The sequence below is a fragment of the Phacochoerus africanus genome, chromosome 5, assembly GCF_016906955.1.
Source record: "Phacochoerus africanus isolate WHEZ1 chromosome 5, ROS_Pafr_v1, whole genome shotgun sequence".
Lineage (NCBI taxonomy): Eukaryota > Metazoa > Chordata > Mammalia > Artiodactyla > Suidae > Phacochoerus > Phacochoerus africanus.
This window is the reverse complement of record NC_062548.1, coordinates 16,456,197-16,478,500: the sequence shown is the minus strand read 5'-3', so window position 1 is coordinate 16,478,500 and position 22,304 is coordinate 16,456,197. Positions and strand designations below refer to the sequence as shown.

The window sequence follows — 22,304 nt, the reverse complement described above, 5'->3', positions numbered from 1 at the left end:
GCATATGCCACGGAGGGACACCGAGCATTCCTGTTGCCTGTCTGTGGTCTGTGAGATCTACTTTTCAGGGATAAGCAGAGAGAAGGAACCAGGGTTTGGAAATAGAAAAGGGGAGCAAAGCAATGGCAGAGAAAGACGCTCTGGAAGGTCTCAGGGAGGAAAAAGCAATAACCCTTCTAAGAGGGTTATTGTGCAAAGAGGGTGGATGAGAGGGACTCCTGCATGGGCTGTATGGACACACGGCCTGGGAGGCAGGACCGAACAGCCCCGAAATCATAAAACCAGAAATGTTCTGAATATTTTGAGGGAAGATGAGGCAGAGGAACGACAACAACAACAAAAGAGAACCTGCAATGAGCCATAATGGATTTATACGTGTCTCACTGGAACGCAGAGGAAGGGTTTTTTGAAATATTGCATAAGAGGTGGGCACTAGAAATGTCGCAGCACACAACCTCCGTGGTGTCCCACTTCAGATGGTAAAGAGCCCGGGCACTGCCTATGTGTTCCATTCTCGCTCTTTCGTGTGTATCGTTCCCCCCACATACAAAGTACTCACCCTTGCTTCTCCAACCCTGTTTTCCCACCAGCTCTAATAAGGCTTCCCTGCTTGGACCTGGTGGTGGTTTCCAGGAATCAAAGGATTACCAGGGTTGCTTCTTACGGAATGAGGATGGCAGTGCCCAGAATCGCCGGCCTGTTTTCGAGGGCAGAGACCTCATTCTTGGGTGCCAGCACCAACGTGGAGCCCCAGCACTCCCGAGACTTAATGGGGGAGCCAAGAGGCTGCTGGAGGTCATTAACTTCTGCGTTTGCCACGTGCCTCCCACACGCTGAGCCCTGTCACTCCGGGGGGCATGGGCACCTTATTGGTAACATGCATCATTGTGACAAGGTGTTTGAATGATGTATCGCTTAAACGATGAAGCCATCAAAGAATAAGCCCAAGATCAGATTACATTTAATTATGGGATGAAAGAATTCTCATCTGTCACCCTGGTGATGAATTAACTGAGTGGAGGAATGTGAGCATCTCAGAAAAGAGAGGAGAGGAAGACTAAACGTACTGACAGAAGGACAAATCTGTGATACCCTCCCTGGAACCCGGTGAGCCAGAAAGTTCCTTGGCATAGAGCCTGATGCCTCTCAGTTCCCTTCCAAGGCACACACCTTGTCTTAAGAAGGTTCCATTACAGCCAGCAGCTCTTTCAAGGAGTGTTCCGTGAAGTCCCCAGGGCCACTACCCCTGGAACCCTTGCTGGTCCTGCATGCCCTGTTCATGGCATGGCTGCTGGGAGCTGAGATTCTCAGCTTGGGAGGAGCCCGCATCTGAATCGGCAGGGCTGTGTAGGTGGTTCTCATGAACACTCCTGGTTAAGCTGGTCCTCAGCTTGGATGTGCACAAAAGCACTTGGGGGCAGAGGGAGGGACGGACCAGAATGGGGTTCAGGGGCCTGTTGGGGGGTGGCAGAACCATTCTTGGTTGTGGTGGGGTTACTTGACCGTATGTGTTTGTCAAAAGTTGCAAAGCTACATTAAAAAGAGTGAAATTAACCTTACAAGTGAAAATCAAATTATGTAAAAACTAAAATAGAATTATAAATTTAAAAAAAAATTAGGTTGGGATACTAGACGTAACCTAAGCCTGCCCTGGGCAAACAGGAACGCATGATCAGTACCTTTAAATCTAACACATTGTCCTGCCCATAACTGATGCTCAAGACATTGCGCGGATTGAAAAAAACAATGTCTTTGGAGATACTTATTAATATGCAGGCCCCACCCTAGTAGGTCTGGGGTTAGACTCAAGGAATCAGCATTTGCGGCAAGTTCCTGGTGGCTTGAAGTCCCCTGGGCTGCACCTGAGGATGCTGGGTGGGCAGGCTGGCCCTCCATCCTGGGATCTCAGTACCCTGTCTCTATTGATCACTCTGGACCACACGCCTCAGCCGCTGTGCTGATGTCCCCTGAACATGCCGTATGTCCCCCCCCAGATCTCTGCTCTGACATTATACTTGCCTAGCACTGCCTCTTTGCTTGCTCCAAGCCTTCCTCCTATGCCTTGCTGGGAGGTAGAGGACATTCGGGGGCTCAAGGATGCACCCCCTCCTCCATGAATGCTCCAGATGGTACAGCTCAGCATGCAAGACCAGGAGTCATGGGATGGTTACAGAAGTGGCCAGGTATGACCTGAATCCCAATTTTCAAAGGCAGCTGGTGGTGGCAGTGTCCCTACTGACCTGATAGAATTAAAAATTTCCCAAACCAGAAATGGATTTACCCTCAGCATTCTGTTCCTTGCCTCAACCCAGCCACAGTCCGGGTCTGAGCACTGTCCCGTGAAGCTGTTCCTTTGGGACCCCAGGCAGCAGCTTGGCTCCAGGAACTTAAGGGCAGCCTCAGAGGCACGCGGAGGGAATGAAAGAAGGCTGCCCCCAGGCTCAGCCCCAGCCATCCTGTTCTCTCTTCTTGACCTTAGTACTCAGGAGAAATCAGAATAGGGAAGGTGGACAGCATTGACCAGGTGGGCTGGGAGAGAGGGCAGGAAGGGGCTGGCGGAGGAGGACAATCCCTTATCTCTGTAGGGAGACCTTGGTGGCTCCAGAGAAGGGACCCACTTGGACTGGGGCCAGGACGGCAAAAGTCTAGACAGGGCTGGGGGAGCCCTGGGCCTCCTGAGACAGGCCCCCCCCCCACCCCCCGGCTCTGAATGGGTTCAAGCTAACACCAAAGGTTGCTACCACATCTTCAACATTCATTTTAATTAACTAATTAATCAATCAATTAATTTTGCTTTTAAGGGCTGCAGGTGTAGCATATGGAAGTTCCCAGGCTAGGGATCTAATCAGAGCTGCAGCTGCAGGCCTACGCCACAGCCACAGCCACAGCAGATCCAAACTGTGTCTGTGATCTGGACACAGCTCATGGCAATGTTGAATCCTTAACCCACTGAGCAAGGCCAGCGATTGAACCTGCATCCTCGTGGATATTAGTTGGGTGCATTGCCACTGAGCCACAATGGGAACGCCAACATCCATTTTTAGATAAAACATTGACTCAGAAAAGAAATGGATGTTTGTCTAATGCAAATTAGTAACCCAACTAGAGCAAGGCTGAACACTAGCTGGTGCCTGAGTGGTTCCGAGCTATTTCCATCTTGTTGACAAACACATGTTGCAAGACAGGAAATTACCCTCCTCAGTGCCTATTTTATCTCTGTTTAATTGCTGTTTGATAATAAATTACAACCCAGAGTCCATTAATTAAGCTAACAATGTCTGTGGAACACCAAGTCCTTCTTGTGGGAGTTGCCTTGTTACAGGTTTTTTTTTTTGCCCATAGCACTTTATGAAGTGGCTTAAAAAGATGCCAAGGCACGTGACTGATAGGGAAACACCCTGAACCTCGAGGGAGTGGGTTTGGGAAGGAGGGGAGGCAGCACTGATGAGCGTGGGGAGGGCGGCCTGGCAGCTGGACGGCAGTACCAAGGGCATGCTCTAATTCAGAACACGCGGTGGAACAGGAAACAAGATCAGATTTGCTTTCAAAAAAATCAGCTCATGGAAAACAAACACGGTCCACACTTAGAGGTCGTCACCCCAGAGCTGGCGGGGAGCAAGGAATAGCATAACTTGGTTTGCCATTCCTTCACCAACTCTACGGCTGGAGCATTCGTTCTGGAGAAGCTCTGCATGCGGGTGGAACGGGTGAAAGGTGAATTCTAGATTTCTGCCGACAGAGGCCCCAGTACTGGGCTGTGAAAACAGCCAAGCTCCCAGCAGGAGAGGTGAACTTGGTGCTTGGCTCCTGTCTGGGCAGGGAATGGGCAGGTGGCCGTTTGCAGGGCTCGGACTCTCCTTATAGTTCAACCGTGTTGTCTGGGAGGTGGGCTGCCTGGGCATTCCAGCTGCATCCGTTTAGCAGGTGACCAGCTGGGACCTGGAGGGAGGGGACTGGGACTTAAGGCTCTGGACAGAGGGTGAGGAAGGTCAAGTCCTCGGGGGTCCGCCCCAGACTGTTTGGATCTGTGAGCATCACAAGGCTGTCAGACGGGGCTCTGAGCATCCAGGGCCCACAGGGAGGGCAGGGGGCTCTGGGAGGAAGTGGCCACAGAGCTACAGAAGGCAGATGCGGCCGCCTCAATGTGCTAGTCCTCAGGGTTCAGCCAAGACAGTCCTGAGTCGCTTAGAAAACTCCCCTCTGAAATACCCAAGTAAAAAGCCACTGCTTAGAGCCATATGAGGAAGCCCTGAGATCCCTGGGGACGGTTATGTATTTATTAGACATCATTACTCCCTTCCTCATTCATCGATGTTGGCTTCACAGGCTAGGTGTTGATTATGCAAATATCTACATGTGACACTGTGGGTCGGTTACATCGTAGTGGATAAATACTCTGTGCAAATGTGACCTTTTCAGAAGATGGGACACGGAGGCTGGGAGTTCAGGGTTCTAAAAACTGCTCCTGGCATTTCCCCAAATGATGGTCGGGTTTGGCACAGTGGCCCGGAAGTGGACATCCCCAGGGCTCAGTGTCTAGACTCCTGCTGCCCTCCTGGCCCAGGACCACTGTGTCCCCATCTCCTCTCCTGGTTAATGGGGGTGGATCACCAGCTTGTCTTCTGGCCTCTTGCAAAACGTAGCCTCTTAAGTGGCTGACCTGACTGTCCCCTGCAGGCCTCCACTTCCCCAGCCACCAAGACTTTAGGGGTACCTTAACCCTCCAAGACTGGAGGGAAGAACTTGGGAGTCAGTAGAAGCCAAAGGCCAGGATGTCTGCATGGAGTCCACCCCTCTCTGAACTCTTTCAGAACTGGCTGTGCTTCATCCGAATATATCATTACCCCTCCCCCACTGGCAGGTGAACCTTCAAAGGCTTCCCAGTGCCCTTAGGGTCAAGTCCCAAATGCTCCAGGCCAGCATCACTGTATCACCCAGGAGCTTGTTAGAAATGCAGTGCCTCAGCCCACCCTCCCACCAGCCCCGACTCAGAAACTCTGGGGATGGAGCGCAGTAGCCAGTGCTTCCATAAGCCTTCCAGATGGTGCTGCAGCACGCCGAAGACTGAGAACGAGTGCCGTGGAGCATGGCCTCCTCAGGCCCTTGGAGGTGGGCCTCTCCACCTCTCTTCCGCCTCATCTCTCAGCATGTCCTCCCCTCTTGCCCAACCTGGGCCACGTTCTGCCACTCAGCACTGCAGGCTAGCTTGTTCTTTCCTCATTTTCTTCCTTCCTCCCTCCCTCTCTTTCTTCCCTCCCTCCCTCCCTTCCTTCCTTTTGCTTTTTAGGGCTGCACCTGCAGCATCTGGAGGTTCCCAGGCTAGGGGTCTAGTCCGAGCTCCAGCTGCCGGCCTACACCACAGCCACAGCAATGTTGGATCCTTAACCCACTGAGCGAGGCCAGAAATTGAACCTGAATCATCATGGATACTAGTTGGGTTCCCTCCCACTGAGCTACCACGGGAGCTCCCTCTTTGCATGTTTTCTATGACGCAGGTTTCCTGGTCTTTTCCCTTAAGCGCAGACCACTTGAGAGCAGGGAGCATAGCTTCTCCACTGCCATTCACAATCGTGACTGGGGTCTGCAGTCGGGGTCCAAGACCCATCTGTCCAGTGAGTGAGAATGGATGAAGACACCCACTGGATTCTTTAGCCCGAGTTGCCTTCAATGCTAAAGCCCTGTTGCTTGATGGAAAGAAGCAGGTCTAGGCTTCCTGGTCACTCCTGCTCCCCCCAGGCGCTTGCAGCCAATTGGCGGTGATGGTAGGGCTCAGGAAATTATCTGGAGCTAAATGGACTGGATTTGAATTTAAAATGCCTGGGTCTGGCTAGAGAGCCTGGTTCTAGTCTGCTTTGCTCACAGGCACTCTCTCCTCTGTGCCTCCCAGAGTGACCGCAAGGAGCAAAGGGCTCAGGATTCAACTTGCCTGGCATTGATTGTCTGCTTCCACAGGACCTGTCACACAGGGGAGCAGAGGGTTTGGACCATGAGAACTCCCTGCGCGGATAGTAGAGGAAATACAGCTCCTCTATTTCCAGATGCCAGCTTCACGGGAAAGGAAAAGCACTCTGAGCAGAGAAAACCCATGAGCCTTTATAAACGCGTGCTCGAGCCTGTGTGTGTGACTGGTGAACGTGAGCATGCACATTCATAGAAGCGAGAGAGACGAAGGGCGCTTACAGGGCCTTCTGTCCACTGTCTTGCTTTTACAGATGAACAACCTGAGATCCAGAGAGAGAATCTGAGTCTGGCTTAGAAACAACCATTTCGTGCTCCTCTGGAATTGAATAGAAATGTTTTCCCAGTTTGTAACTTGGCCTTTTTGTGACTAGTGGTTGACATAAAAATGTTTAAAATTTTTATGCCTGTCAAGTCTAATGACATTTTTGGACATGTGTTCTCCCAATTCGAGAGGATTTCCGCCAAGCTTTCAGTACATGCCCATGTGTGCACGCAGGCGCATACACGGTGGGCTAGCAAAGCTGTCTGAGGAAGCTCACTTACTGGGCTCTATTTCTACTCTGTCGGCTGACCGTTTTGCCCTTTTGGTTATCTCAGGGCTCTCCTGGGAGACCAGAGAACACGTGTGTTCTTTGAAACGGTACTGCAAGCACATTTTTCCTTCCCAACCAGTGCTTGGCACTTGTGCCAGCCCTTAGAGACCACGGTCATCTTACCACCAAACTGACAACAGCCCTTGAGAATGGACATGTCAACCAGGTTCTCATGAGGGGATCTGCTAACTCTTTGACGTTGGAAAGCAGGCTGATCTAGTTGTAATGAAACATATGCACACGTGGCATCTATTTGCCTACTAGCACATGGCAACCGAAACTGATGCAGTTTCCTTCCAGGAGGAAATGGAATCAATCCTCTTAATAGCTGTGTTGATGCAACCACTTGCGACTCTCCCCCCTAGTTCCTAGACAGAAACCACCAGAAAGCCCCTCACCGGCTCAGAGCAGGTACCAACTACCAAAGCAGAGGACGGCAGAGGTTCCCAGAAGTTCCACACATCTCCTGTGGGCCTGGTGAACTTACTCCCCCTTCTGGCCAGAGCCAGGTTCCTACCTGGGGTCCCCAGCCGTGGCACGGGTACAGTATTGCTGTGTGGTTCTCCAGCGGCCCCTGGTCCAAGCAGACGTCTTTTGCCTTGTTGTTGCGAAGCTGCAGGAACAGGCAAAACATGACCCATCAGAGCTTACGAGGTGGCGCTTCTGCTCCCCAACCACCTTTCTGCCACGGCTTGGTTCTGACTTCTTGATGCAAAGGCCATGAGACCCCCGCCCCCCAAGTAAGGACCAAGGCTTGATTGAGTCTGTGCGGTGATCGCTTTGGCAAGAAAGACAAAGTCCTCCAGGGGATGGTGTGGACACTGGAGATCTGCCTGTGACCACCTCAGGGAATTTTGCACATAGAAACACTGATTATACATTGGTTATCCAAAGTGGACCTCGGCATCCACGCTGGTTTTCCTAACTCTGAGAACCAGAGGGCAGCTTCTTTTCATGGCACAGAGGCATGAAAATCTAATCACAAAAGCAAAACAAGAGTTGGCATCTACCCATCCATCCCACTCCCTCCCCCTCGGCAACCACAAAGAGCTCTGTTCTCCCTGTGAGTCTGCTTCTTCTGTTTCGTAGATAAGTTCTAAAGGTGTTATTCTTTTTTTTTTTTTTAATTTTAAAAATCAGAGTATAGTTGATTTACAGAGTTGTATTAATTTCTGTTGTTCAGCAAAGTGACCCAGTCATAAATATATGTGTGCGTGTGTGTGTGTGTGTATACACACGTTCTTTTTCTCATTTTATTTTCCATCATGTTCTATCACAAGAGATTAGATATGGTTCTCTGTGCTCGACAGCAGGACCTCATTGTGTATCCACTCTGAATGGAATAGTTTGCATCTACTCACCTCAAACTCCCCGTCTATCCCACTCCCTCCCCTTCTCTTCCTCAGCAACCACAAGTTTGTGAGTCTGTTTCTATTCCGTAGATAGGTTCATCTGCACCATATTTTAGAGCCCACATACGAATGATATCATATGGTATTTGCCTTTCTCTGTCTGACATACTTCGCTTAATATGAGAATCTCCACAAAAAGACAAAAAAAAAATACTGTGGAGTTCCTGTCGTGGCGCAGTGGTTAACGAATCCGACTAGGAACCATGAGGTTGCGGGTTCGGTCCCTGCCCTTGCTCAGTGGGTTATGGATCCGGCGTTGCCGTGAGCTGTGGTGTAGGTTGCAGACGCGGCTCGGATCCTGCGTTGCTGTGGCTCTGGCATAGGCCGGTGGCTACAGCTCCGATTCGACCCCTAGCCTGGGAACCTCCATATGCCTCGGGAGCAGCCCAAGAAATAGCAACAACAACAACAATAACAACAACAAAGACAAAAGACAAAAAAAAAATGAGAATCTCCAGTTGTATCTGGATAAGCAATGACATCCTACTGTACAGCACAAGGAACTATATCCAATCTCTTGGGATAGAACGTAATGGAAGATAGTTTGAGAAAAAGAATGTATATATGTGCGTGTAAATGGATCACTATGCTGTACAGCAGGAATTGACACAACATTGCAAATCAATGATGCTTTAATAAAAAAAAATAAAAAATAAAAAAGCAAAGCAAAACCAAAAACCTTACCATCATGAAAAGCTCAAGCAACAATTTATTCATACATTCACTGAATGTCTATGCGAGTGTTTGGAATGCATCTGTGGAGGAGCTGAAAAAAGTTCCAGAGAAATATCCCGATTCCAGGCATGTCTCTTTGGAGGCATGTAAGAAGTTACCTCATTCCTATCTCCGGGTCCCCTGTGATTCTATATTAGTGTTCATCCCACCCACCACCGGCAATCTCAACCAGTGGGAAAATGGCAATGCTGCTGGCGGTCTACCCGTGTATTTGAGTTCCCTCCAGATTCTATTCTCCATGGAAACCAAACTAGCCAAGGACAAATCAAGAAGAGAGGCAAGGAGGAGTTCCCGTCATGGCTCAGTGGTTAACAAACCCGACTAGTATCCATGAGTGTGCAGGTTCGACCCCTGGCCTTGCTCAGTGGGTTAAGGATCTGGCATTGCCGTGAGCTGTGGTGTAGGTCACAGATGAGGCTCGGATCTTGTGTTGCTGTGGCTGTGGTGTAGACCGGCAGCTGCAGCTCTGATTCAACCCCTAGCCTGGGAACGTCCATATGCCTTGGGTATGGCCCTAAAAAGACCAAAAAAAAAAAAAAGAAGAAGAAGAATAGAGGTAAGGAGCAATTTGTGTACCCAAGTTGTGTCTAGACAACTGAGCAGACTTCTAAAAACTTTTTTTTTTTTTTAAAGATTTAAAACAAAAAACCATCTCATTGAGATATTTTGGAAAAATACAGAAGAACGTAAGCATTGTTTACAATCCTCTCATACAGTCAATTTGGACATTTAATTTGGTTCAGTTTTGGCTATAATGAGCAACTTTTTGCAAAGAGCTTTTTCATATTTCAGATTTCCTTAAGAATGGAATCCTAGAACCGGGGCGGTATCAAAGGATTTGGAGACCTTAATGTTCTTCCACAGGCTGCCCAACTGCTTCTGGTAAGCTCTGGACACATGTATGCTCCTATCCACAAGGTAAGTAAATACTTAACCAGTCCTGAAGGTTCCCAGGCGAGGGGTCCAATCGGAGCTGCAGCTGCTGGCCTACACCACAGCCACAGCAACGCCAGATCCAAGTCGCATCTGTGACCTACACCACAGCTCACGGCAACGCTGGATCCTTTAGTTCTTTTACGGATGCTTTAAGGAAATGCTTGTTGCCAATGCTTTCAATGGTGCAAAGATTAATTTATCACCCACTGAGCGAGGTCAGGGATGGAACCTGTGTCCTGATGGATGCTAGTCGGGTTTATTAACCACTGAGCCACCTCAGGAATGCCCTGAATTTCATCATTTAAAAGTACTGTGTTGACCAAAGCATACAGACTTTCAGATATAAGATGAGTAAGTTCTGGGGATCTTTGTACAGCATGACGATTATAGCTAATAATATTGTATTACGTACTTAAACGTGGCTAAAGGCTCTTAAATGTTCTCCCCACAAAAAAGAAATGGTAATTATGTGACATGTTAGCCAATGCTTCCATAGCACCCATTGTGCAATACATAAGTGAATCAAATCAACAAGTTGTACGGCTTAAATTTATACAATGCTATGTGTCAATTACATTTCAATAAAGCTATATATACACAGAGAGAGGAAAAAAAACACCAGCTTGGAAAAAAATCAATAGGAGAGTTTTTTTTCCTTTGTAGGCTACGAGTGCCAAGTCATAGGAAAACAGCTTCTGATATCTGACTATCATCCCTTTTCTCTTGGGAACCAATTCCTTGTATTAAATCTCTGTGTTTGAAGTTCCTAGGATAGATTCCCCTTTTCTTCTTCTTCGTCTTTTTTTTTTTTTTTTGTCTTTTCTAGGGCCGCTCCCACGGCATATGGAGGTTCCCAGGCTAGGGGTCGAATCGGAGCTGTAGCCACCAGCCTACACCACAGCCACAGCAACGCGGGATCCGAGCCGCGTCTGCAACCTACACCACAGCTCAGGGCAACGCCGGATCCTTAACCCACTGAGCAAGGGCAGGGACCGAACCTGCAACCTCATGGTTCCTAGTCGGATTCATTAACCACTGTGCCATGACGGGAACTCCTTCTTCGTGTTTTTTGTTTTTTTTTTTTTTTCCCCCCTAAGAGGAGCATTGTTTTACACCTAAGGTTCCAAAAGTCTGTAGAGAGAAGTAATGAATCAGACCTACTGCACAAGGTCACAGGAAGCTATCCTTAAAGAACTGCAAAGCTAGCGTAGGAGACCAGCATCACGACTTTAGTTCTTTTACGGATGCTGTAAGGAAATGCTTGCTGTCAATGCTTTCAATGGTGCAAAGATTAATTCATCGGAAAAATCCAGACAATCTCTGAGTCGAAAAGTAATTCAGGATTATTGGATTTTTAAAAGGGATGAAATTTCAGAAGTGCTTTTACCAATTTATTTTGTTTATATCTTTTAACGTATACATACAAGCAATATGGTAAAAATGTCTCCTGAAGTCTAACAAAGCTTTTAAAGTATAAATAAAAAATAGAAGTGATAAAATTAATAAAAAAATGATTGTCTTGAGCGCTGACAAAAGATTTCTTGTTTTCGTAAATTTATACTGAATAGTAAATAGGAATGTTTCATGTTGAGCAACTGTTTCCCTTTTTGAGAATTATCTGTTTATTTCCCTATGGAGATCTCAAGTGGCTTTATCATAGATTTGTAAGTGCTCTTTACATATTAAGAATATTAATATTTTAAGGCACATGTGTTCCATATACTGATTTTGGAATGCTAGGCTTTGAGGTTTTGTTTCTCATGTTTATGCAAGCAAAGTTACCATGTGGTAATTTAATAAATGTTTATTGAGGACCTGGTAAGTGCCTGGTTCTGTGCTAATCATAATGAAGCTTTTAAATTAAGATTAAAAAACAAAATGAAACAGTCCCTGCCTTGAAGCATGGTCTGGAGATCGAGAGAGACAGACACAGGAAGCGCTGGGACAATGACTCAATTAAGCCAGGGCAGCAAAGAGATGGTCCCACCCAATCTGAGGGCTTCAGAGACAAAGGGGAGGTGAGTCCTGTGCTAAAGATTAAAGAGGATTAAGGAAGTGGAAGAGATGCTGGCAACATTCTATTTTTCACCCAGGCGGCAGCTACAGGGATTTTGGCTTTATACTGCTAATGCCGCACGTGTTGGGTTTATGCATATTGTATGTGTGCTGTATTTCATATAAATAATGCTTAAAGAAAAAAAAAAGATGAGTAAAAGTGAACTAGGGAGCGGTGGCTTTATAGGATGGCCTCGCACAGAATTCTGAGCAAGAGCTGGTGGCTAATGTTTCTGGACACACTGAAGTGCTTTTGCATTGGAAAGACAAGGTCTTATACATGTAAGAGGTCCCAAGTATTTTCACATCTTTCTTTTTTTTCCTTTTTATTGACGTAGAGTTAATTTCAAACATTGTGTTAGTTTCTGGTGTGCGGCAAAGTGATTCAGCTATACATACATATATTCTTTTTCATATTATTTTCCTTTGTAGTTTATTACAGGATATGGATATCCCTGTGCTAGGGAGTAGGACCTTGTTATTTATTTTATATATAGGGGTCAGTATCTGCTAATCTCAAACTCCTAATGTACTCTCCCTGCATATCTTTCTTTAGAAATTAAGACATTCAGGCTAAGACAGAATAGAAATGTGTGAATCTAAGAAACGTGACGTATTATCTAAGTGGGCCTGGGCCCCAGCATTGGTTGTAGGGTGAGACAGAAAGGCAAGGCTGACGAGGGGGCTCAGAGGTGTCCGTTTCCTTCTGCCTCTGTGCTGGGGAATGGTGGCAAAAAGAACTAGCAGCGGTGAGCGTTAGGATACAATTGTCTGAATAATGGTCAGTTCCGTCCTGAACTGAACTGGACCAAAAAGTCATTCTTCGAGAAGGTGTAAAATGCCAATAAAATATCGTAATGTTTGGCTCTAGAATGCCACGCCATGTTAACAAAGACTGAAAGGAAACACCAAGTGACGAGGAGGTCCGTAAAAGCATTTGTTTTATGTGCCCCTTCATTTTGGAGAATCAGAGATTATTATTATTTTTAAATGATAGGTTAGCAAAATGTCATTAAGAACAAGACATATACAGTTCACAGGGCTAGAAAGCTTTTTTTTTTTTTTCTTTTTCTTTTTTTGCTTTTCAGGGCTGCACCTGCAGCATATGGAGGTTCCGGGGCTAGAGGTCTAATTGGAGCTGTAGCCACCGGCCTACACCACAGCCACAGCAATGCCAGATCCGAGGCACAGCCGCAACCTACACCACAGCTCATGGCAACGCCGGATCCTTAACCCCTGAGCAAGGCCAGGGATCGAACCCGAAACCTCATGGTTCCTAGTCGGATTCGTTTCCACTGCACCATGATGGGAACTCCTAGAAAGCTTTCAAAACACCCCCAAAGAAGCTAGCTTAAAAACCAGGAAAGACCAAGGAACACTAAAACCAGAAACATTCACTGGCCTGGGGAAATACTCTCAAACAGAATTGTCCCCAAAAAACAAAGGATAGAAAGTATGCCTATAGCATGATAGCCATCCTGCCTTCTTTCTCCCACTGCTCTGGGCTCTGGGCATAGTGAAAAGAACCCACAGAAGTAAGTGTTAAAAATAGAAGTGTCTAGGAGTTCCTACTGTGGCTCAGTGGATTAAAATCCTGACATAGTCTCTGAGAGGATGTGGGTTGGAACCCTGGCCTCGCTCAGTGGGTTAAGGATCCAGTATTGCTGTGGCTGTGGCATAGGCCTGCAGCTGCAGCTCAGATTCTACCCCTAGCCCAGGAACTTCCATGGGCTGCAGGTGCGCCATAAAAAGAAAAAAAAATAGAGTTGTCTAATTAATGCTAGACTTTGTTACAAACTAAGTTTGATTCAGTTTGATTTTCATTTAATCCTGTAGTCCATCAGAAATATATTTCAGTATATGGTGAGCTCAACAAGTGGAGAAAGAATAAAAGAAGCCAAAGGCCTAAAATGTTAACATTGGTCATAGCTGGGAAATGGGATTTGCAGTAGCTTTTGTTTTCATCTTTATATTTTCTGTGTAATGTATATATGGAATTTCTTACTGGAAAACAGCAAAATTTGCAAAAACAAAAGGCTTCCTACCTCCCCAAACCAGATTATGATCTTTATGTTACCTCCAAGGCCATGCCATCTTTCATCTCCCGAGATGTCATTTACTCTGTGCTCATGTGAATGGCAGTCCCTGGAGTTGTGCAGTGCACAGCCTGTGGAACTGTGCCCTGGCCTTCTTCTAGCAATTTCCCACTTTAATCCTGTCTCTTTTCATAACTATTTTTCTTTTAACTATAAAATTATCACATAAACATTAGTGATAATTGGGAAAATATGACAAAATACCTACATAAAAATTGCCTGTCCCGCTATGTAGAACATGTCACCAGGCTGTTTTCTTACTTGCTTCCAATCTGAAACAGTAGCTAATCTAATTTTTTAATCCAGATTTTTTCCTCATAAGCATTATATTATGATGTTTTTCTCACATCATTAAACTTTTGTATATACCTTTCGAAATGGCTGCAAAATATTTCAAACCATTAACACAGTATATTTAACTAAACTTGAAGTTAAATTCAGATTTTTAAAGGAAGAAAAACAAATCCCTGAGATGAACAATTTCACTCTCAAATCATTGTCCTCATTTCAGCTTATTTACTTAGGATAAGAATGGAGAGGAAAGTGTGACTATCATTAAGCCTTTTAATACATGTGGTTCAAATTGCTTTTTAAAAAGTCTTCTTTCAATTTGCACTCTCACCAGAGGATCCGTGGTTTTTCATATTACCAAGACTTTGCTGGAAAAGTAATAACATATATTCCAAAAATGAATCTTTGTTCAGTTGGTGTAAAGGGAAAAAAGCTACCTCAATGTATTTTACATTGTATTTTAATTTCTTTGATTATGGAATCAATAAATTTTACCCATTTGTATTGTCTCTAGGACTCTATTTTTCCTTGGGGATGTTTTATTTTCTTATTTAAGTCAAAATTTTTATTTAAGTCAATTTGCAGAGTTCACGACACATTAATGGCATCATCCATTCATCTGGAGTACTTCTGACATACATATTTCCAGCTTGGCAGATTATTTCTCCATTCAGTTTTAATATTTATGAGCTCATATCAGATATCATTTCCCTTTGCATTTTCTTCCATGACTTTCATTCTTAGAAAGCCCTTCCCCTTTCAGAGTTCAGATGCATATCTATTTCTGTGTGGTTCAATGACGGTTTCTTTGTTTTAATGCTATAGTCTGTCTGAAATATACTTTGGGATACGGTATGCTGTAAGAACGAAATGGTTTTTCTTTTCCAGAGAGCTGGGCAATTTACTCAATTGTCTTACGAATAATCCATTCTCTGCCCACAGGTTTTCGATGCCTCCTTTATATTTGATCTTTGAAAAACAAAAACAAACACAAAGAAACCTGCTTTTCTTTTGAAGACAAGGCAGTCTGGACCTGTTAGTAGCCAGGAGGATGTGCCGGGTGCTGTTCTCAGAACTCTAAGTACGGCAGCTCATTTCCTCTTCCCATGCGCCCCATGCAGAGGGTACTTTCACAGGCCCATTTTACAGACGAGGGGGCAGCAGCAGAAAGGAGCCAGGAAGAGTGGAACCCAGCAGGCTGGCTCCAGAATCTTGATGCCTCCCCTCACCACGACACACACTGCCCCTGTCGGAAGCAAGCTCCCCACCCAGATTGCAGCGCGGAAGGGACGCCTCGCCTGCACCTTAATGATGTCACCGGGGGCTGATTTATTTCCTACAAAAGGCGTCTGGCCTAAGATAGAAAAATCCACAACTAGGTCCAAGAGAGTTTTCTTAGCTTCAGTTTGATGGTCCCAGAGGGTTCCAGGCAGCCCTGGGAAAAAATCCAAATGCCAGAGCTAGTAGAGCATCTTGGGCGGGTCCAGACCACCCGGCTCCCTGCGCCCTGGCCTGATTCTGTGCCACTGATAAGTCTAAACACACACGCCGTGAGGAAAGAACAGGGCAGATGCCCAAGTGCTTATTCACAGCCATGCTCTCAGCAGCGGCCCTTAACGGTATTTTAAAAAAGGGAAACGACAGCAATGTCTGTGATTTCAAGCAAAACACAGTGTTCACAAAAGGTACCACCTTATACCTCCATTAATAATGCTGCAGAAAAAGGCTTAGTGGCCCAGGAAAATATTCTCCATTCAATATCAGTAACATTTCACGTTATTAGGCATGGTGGACAGCCTGGTTTTAGTTTGTGTTCCCATTGTGACTCAGAGGGTGAAGGACCCAAAGTTGTCTCTCTGAGGATGCTGGCTCAATCCCTGGCCTTGCTCAGTCAGTTAAGGATCCCGTGTTGCCACAGCTGGGGGGTAGGTCACAGGTGTGGCTCAGATCTGGCGTTGCTGTGGCTGGGGCACAGGCCTCAGCTGCAGCTCCAATTCGATCCCCGGCCCCGGAACTTCCATATGCCGCAGGTGTGACTGTAAAAAGAAAAAAATATGTGTACACAGAATCTATGTCTGTATGAATACACAGAGACGTGTATATGAAAATAACATATGTGTATATGAAAATATATATATTTTTAGCAAAAGGAAATATGCACGCAGTAAAGAAAACCATGCATCAAAATGCATACATTATCTTTGGAATTAGAATGCGTATGTCTAATCCTGGCTTCGTGAATTATGCGAGACCTTAGATAAGGTATTTAAGGTCTCTAATTTCAGTGCTCTTATCAGTAAAATGGAAACAACATCTCTTAAAGTGAGGGTGAAATGAATTCAAATGTGAAAGGCACTTAGGCTGCCAGAACATCGAAAATCTTCATTGCTATTATTGCTATTTTCTAAAATGCAGATTTATGGAGCTCCCACGTGGCACAACAGGATTGGAGGCATCTTGGGAGTGCTGGGACGTAGGTTCGATCCCTGGCCAGGCACAGTGGGTTAAGGATCCTGTGTTGCCACAGTTTCAGCTTAGGTCGAGACTGTGGCTGTTTTAATATTCAGTCTGTTTTAATATTCAGAAAGGCGACATAATCTCATCATAGGAATTCTGAGAAGGCCATCTGTATCCTTTTATTTGGCACGAAACGGCCCTGGTCCATGGCACCGGGCGGGGGACAGACAGCTCTAGTCTCCGCCTCTCTTTATACCCAACTTCCTGCTCAGTGTCCCACCTACAGGTCCCAGGGGACCTCAAAATCAAAATGTCCTAAACAGAGCTCACGGTCCAGTTCTCATGTCCTGTACCCTCACTGTAATATTTATTACATGCATCACCCCCCATAATTGTCAAGACCTGACTCATCACTGAAGAAATGAATCAATGAATGAGTAAGCGAATGACTCTGTTCCTTGCTTTCCCCCAGCAAAGCCACCCCCAGCCCACTGCACAGGCACCCAAGCCGAGAGCATGTGGGGTCTTAATTACCTCCCCGTAGGCAATGGTGTTATTGTATCTTCTCATTTCTGGGTAGACGTGGTCCAGGTACCACTGGAAATTCTTACACTTTAAACTTTTCCTTAAGGCTCTTCTCTCGGAGACATCGCCAATGTCAATTCCTGGATTCTGAAAGTAAGCACAGGGCATCCGTGAAGGGGAGGCTCTGGTCAGACAGGAGGACAGGCAGTGTCACCTTCAGAGGGAAATCTGAAGCCCTCTTTGATCATCTAGCCTTGAGCTGGACACCGCTGTCCCGAGGACAGCTCCCAGCCCCCAAAGGCAGCTTTCTCACCATCTGCAAAGGGATCCTGCTGACAACGACAACCTGCGGTCCCATCTCCTCCATGTCTCCCATTTCTCCAGTGACTCTCAGACCCAATTATCAGAGGAATTATTTGATTAAGATGAGACAATAAATGCCTATAACCACCTCCAGTCTTTCTTTTCTGTACACGTGTAATTCCCACCCCCCCCTCTTTGCGGGCTCTTTGTGAAGTTCATTATATGCAGATGTGAAAATAATTTTCCATTGCAAAGCTTGTAATGATGTTCTAATGAATAATTCACTCTGCTTTTACAGAAATGAACCTGTAATGGGCTGCTGTGTGCTGACAGGGGAAAATAAAGTAGCTGAAATATGACTCCACCGACTCTGCCACAAGATGGCTATGACCCAGTGGAGACAGGAGGCGCTCCGCCACCGTGGGCAGCCAAGCGGCGACTTGGAGCAGGACGAACGAGCAGACTCTCAATGATTTCAGTAAGATTTCCTCTTCGGCAGCCAAACAGTGATTTTGAAAAGAAACGTTCCTTTAAATGTCAAACTTATTAAAATTCAACGGCAAGACCTGGGCAGTGATATTTAACTCTTTGTTTTAATATACTTAGCATGATTAATGAGGCCGCTCATTGGTGAAAATGGTAGGGAGCTCTGGCATTGGGACGCAGAGGTTGTTTGGAAAGGGAGAGATCACAGGGCCCTCAGTGCCGATGACCCTGCGTCACGCCCCCATCCTGGATCACAATTCTCATCGGCCGATTAAGAAAAACAATGCCTGGTCCACGGATGTCACAGGGCTGTGGGCGGAGGTGAATGAAGATGCTGGTTCACAACTCTGCCCAGCCCTGAGCTGAGAGCAGGACCTTAAGCAAGTCACTTTAACTTGCCCGGGCTTTGGCTTACCCATCTGTAAAATGGACATCACAATAGGTTCATACCAAGCTAGCATTTATAGAGCACTGGATATTTGTTATGCTCTGTTTTAAGCCTCATTCTCATCATCCCGGGAGCCCTGTGAGATCAAGGTTAACAGTCTCTGTTTTAAAGATGAGGAAACCGGGGCAGGTAGGAACTTTGAGGTTGTTATGAGGGCTAATTGAGATGTTGCAAATCAGAAACTTAGCAAGTGGCTGAGACGGTGTAGGAGCTCAGCAAAGCTTGCCCATCTAAAATAATGTGGAAAATGACTTACGGTTTAACAGCTATAACGTGCTGTGTGGCCACCGGGGGGTTTCCAGGGCTTTAGAACATTATTTCAATAATTCTAACAGGGAGGATACGAAATTCTTCACTTTCATCCTCTTTATCCACAAACCTGCACCTATTCAAGTGCATTTCTGATGTCCTGGGCTCCAGCCTCCTGAAAGGCCGAGGCTGCTGTTTCTCAGTGGGAACAACTCAGTGGCCTCGACACCTACACGTGCTCTGGCTGCACAGATTAAACCCAACTGTGGCTGAGGGTCCAGGTGGCCCCCCGTGCTTTGGAGGGCAGAAAAGGGCTCACGAGCTTTCCCACATCCTGTGCCAGGACTGCTCTGAGTACATCACAGGCACTGAGCTTTGTACTTTAGTACTTAGGTTAAGTACTTCAGATTTAGTTCTCACAATGACCTGGGAAGGAGGAGCTGCTATAGAGATAATAAGGAGGCTTGTCCAAGATGTCATAACTGTAAGGGACAAAGATTCCAACAGAGCCAGGGGACAACCACTGGGCAGTCCTCCTGGGGGCTGTAGTAACTCGGGAATTTTCCTAGATTATGCTCTGGACAGAATATGGAGGAGAACTGAAGAGCCATATAAACAAGGATTCAGCATATTCTAGGGACATACATCATGAGGCAGCTGCATCTCCACAGAGGGGACACCGTGAGAGCAGATGACGGGATCTGGTGCCAAAAACTTGGGGCAAGGATCTTTCGGACACAGTGTACATACAGGAGCAGGGTGTCAAGATTAATATAATGAGACTGGAATTGACACACTAAGACTCCTTTAATCTTTATACATGGATTTAGAGACTTCCACTGTGCCAGTCCTCATATAAAGCAGGGGTTCTAAGACCTGGAGATCTATGAGTCACCCTAAAGTGCATTTATGATTTTTCAAGGGTGAGCATCCTTCTGGGGAGGAACCATTAGCTTAGTAAAGGGACCAGTGACCTGTCAAACATAGGGTCACTGTTCTAGGGTGACAGGGAAGGGCTGTTGCACCTTACCTCCAGGGGCAAATTCCACGCTATGTACACGTGAGACTTGTAATCGTCCATCCAGACCTCAGCAACCCGGAGGGCATTCCTCTTGGTGTAGAAGCCAATGTTGCTGTTGTATGGCTTCTTCTTCCGCTCAATGTGGGCCACCCGTGAGCAAGGCAGGACCTCCATGCTGCCCCCGCAGAGCCACACCTGGGGGTGCAAGAGTCTCATCAGCCTGACAGAGAAATGCCCAGAGGCTACCACTCCTTTCCCCAGGCTCAAAAGCAAGGGGCAGGAGACAGCCTGAGTGAGAAATGTATTTCAAAATATAAAGCCCCGAGATTTCAGAGTTGGTTTGTTACTGCAGCAGAGCCTAACCTAACCTAACTAAAACAGGAAGAAAAAAGGTTTGGGGGATTTTTTTTTTTTAATAGAGACAGCAGCTCAGGATATTAAAATTCAGCTCTTCCTAAGAGAGGTCCATAAATCTGAGTTGCTCCTGGTGACATGTAAGTTTTCTTAAGTTTGCAATAGTGTACAACTGGTACCTGAAGGTTTTCTTTCCCATCTGGCTGAAGTTGTGCCCTTCAGAGCTCTAAGGGAAAATTCAAACTAAAAAAAGATCATCTTTATTATTCATATCCATACAAAGTGTGCAACGGTCGAATTCTGCATTGTTAATATTTTATGTTTTGGCATCCTAAGAGCATAGACGCCTGGCCTTCTGGAAGCATCTGCTCCAACACTATCATGGACAAGTGGCATTTGTTGCTGGGATATTTAAGAGGAAGGTTGAAATGTCCATTGCCTGTTTAAGGGATGCAAAAGCCCAAGGAAGTGACACTTGCCATCCTCTGCGGGAGTACTTTAGGGTTCCAGGCTCAAAAGGCCCTGCTCCCAGAGGAGAGCAGGACCATCCAACAACTCTTGGTCCCAGGCAGGACAAATAAAGCATTTCTATCGTCAGGAAGGACTAATTTGTGAAAATGAAGTTCCTGGTGAGGAGCAGAGGATAGGGACACAGAGAGGTCTCAGGGGCCTGTGTGACTGTCCTGTATACTCTCCACCAATGAGTATATTCACCTTGTTCCTGAGAGTACATGAGAGCTGGTAAGCTGACTTGGGTTACACAGTGTGTCCTCATCCTACCCCTCGCCACTTGAAACTACTGTACTTCGGTTTCCCAAACTCCCTCCATGAGGATACTGGGACCCTCTTGAGTGTTTGCACACCTCCTCTGGGCCTTTACTGATTCATACATGTGTGCGTGTGTGTGCGCGCATGTGTGTGCGTGATTTCTATTTCCTAACTCTGACCACACCACAAGAAAATGATACAGATGGAAAATTCTCCCCATAACTGAGAATTCTCATCTTGCTTGCTTCTTTAAGGATGAGAGCTAGATAGACAATGGGTGGTCCAGCCTCACTGGATTTGTGACCTGACAGCAACTAGGAACCCTCATGAGTTGGGACAGACCCAGCTGCTGGCAGTGGAAGGAAGCCAAGTCAGGGAAGCAAAATATGGCAATAAGCCTGCAGGGGAATAGGAGCAAGAGAGACCTTACAGGGTTAAAGAAGGTGGTTGAATTTCAGGAATGGGCAAGATATAAAGACACAGAGTTCCACAGGTATGTGGCCCTGGACTGTTTCCAGATTCTGAGAATGAATGGGGAGACATCTCATGTTCACAGATTACAAAACTTAATATTACGTTAGCAATACTTCCCACATTGATTTAATTTTTTTTTCTTTTAGGGCAGCACCTGCAGCATATGCAAGTTCCCAGGCCAGGGGCTGAATTGGAGCTGCAGCTGCCCACCTATGCCACAGCCACGGCAACTTCAGATCTGAGCCACATGTGTGACCTACACCATAGCTCATGGCAACCCTGGATCCTTAACCCACTGAGTGAGGCCAGGGATCGAACCCTCATCCTCAGGGACACTAGCCGGGTTCTCAACTTGCTGAGCCATGATGGGAACTCCTGATTTTAATATTTAACACAATCCTTATCAAAACCTCAAATGGCTTCTCTGCAGAAATTAACAAACTAAAATTCAAATGGATACACAAGGGACCCCACATAACCTTGAAAAGAACAAATTTGGAGGTCTTCCACTTCTGACCTCAAAATGTACCACAAAATCACCATAGTCAAGACCATGTGGTACCAGCATAAGGACAGCCATACAGATCAATAGATAGAATTGAGAGTCCAGAAAAACACCCTCACATTCATGATTAATGTCAAGACAATTCGGGGGAGGGGGGGGAGAAGAGTCTTTATAACAAATGGTGCTGGGACAACATGCAAAACAATGACTTTGGACCCCTACTTCACAGTAACTACCAAAACTACCTCGAAATGGATCAAAGGAATTCCTGCTGTGACACAATGGGTTGAGAATCTGACTGCAGCAGCTCGGGTTGCAGCAGAGGCATGAGTTCAACACCTGGCCAGTGCAGTGGGTTAAAGCATCTGGTGTTGCCACAGCTGTGGCATAGGTCGCAGCTACAGCTTGGATTCAATCCCTGGCCTGGGAACTTCCGTATGTTGCGGGTGGCCATATATATACAAAATGTATCAAAGACCTAAATGTAAGGGCCCAAACTACAGAACTCTTAGAAAAAAACATAAAGGTTTTCACGACCTAGGATGAGACTGATCCACTGACGAATGGGTAGATAAAATATGGTAGATCCATACCATGGAAAATTAATTGGCAGTAAAAATACAATAGAGACCCAT

The 22,304-nt window shown here is 46.1% G+C and overlaps 1 protein-coding gene across 3 annotated transcripts in view; it reads right to left on the bottom strand.

Moving 5' to 3' along the window:
• The window catches only part of GALNT17 (polypeptide N-acetylgalactosaminyltransferase 17), a 428,086-nt gene that overhangs the window by 18,647 nt on the left and 387,135 nt on the right, over nucleotides 1-22,304 (bottom strand). Inside the window, exons 7-9 of one of the 3 annotated variants that reach the window (XM_047779919.1) lie at nucleotides 19,578-19,763; nucleotides 17,071-17,208; nucleotides 7,072-7,167 (exon numbers count right to left, since the gene is read on the bottom strand). In XM_047779919.1, coding sequence (XP_047635875.1) covers nucleotides 7,072-7,167; nucleotides 17,071-17,208; nucleotides 19,578-19,763 — 420 coding nt within the window. Of the gene's footprint in view, nucleotides 1-7,071; nucleotides 7,168-14,621; nucleotides 15,515-17,070; nucleotides 17,209-19,577; nucleotides 19,764-22,304 lie in introns of those variants that run through there. The other 2 variants (XM_047779921.1, XM_047779920.1) reach the window with 2 other exon arrangements.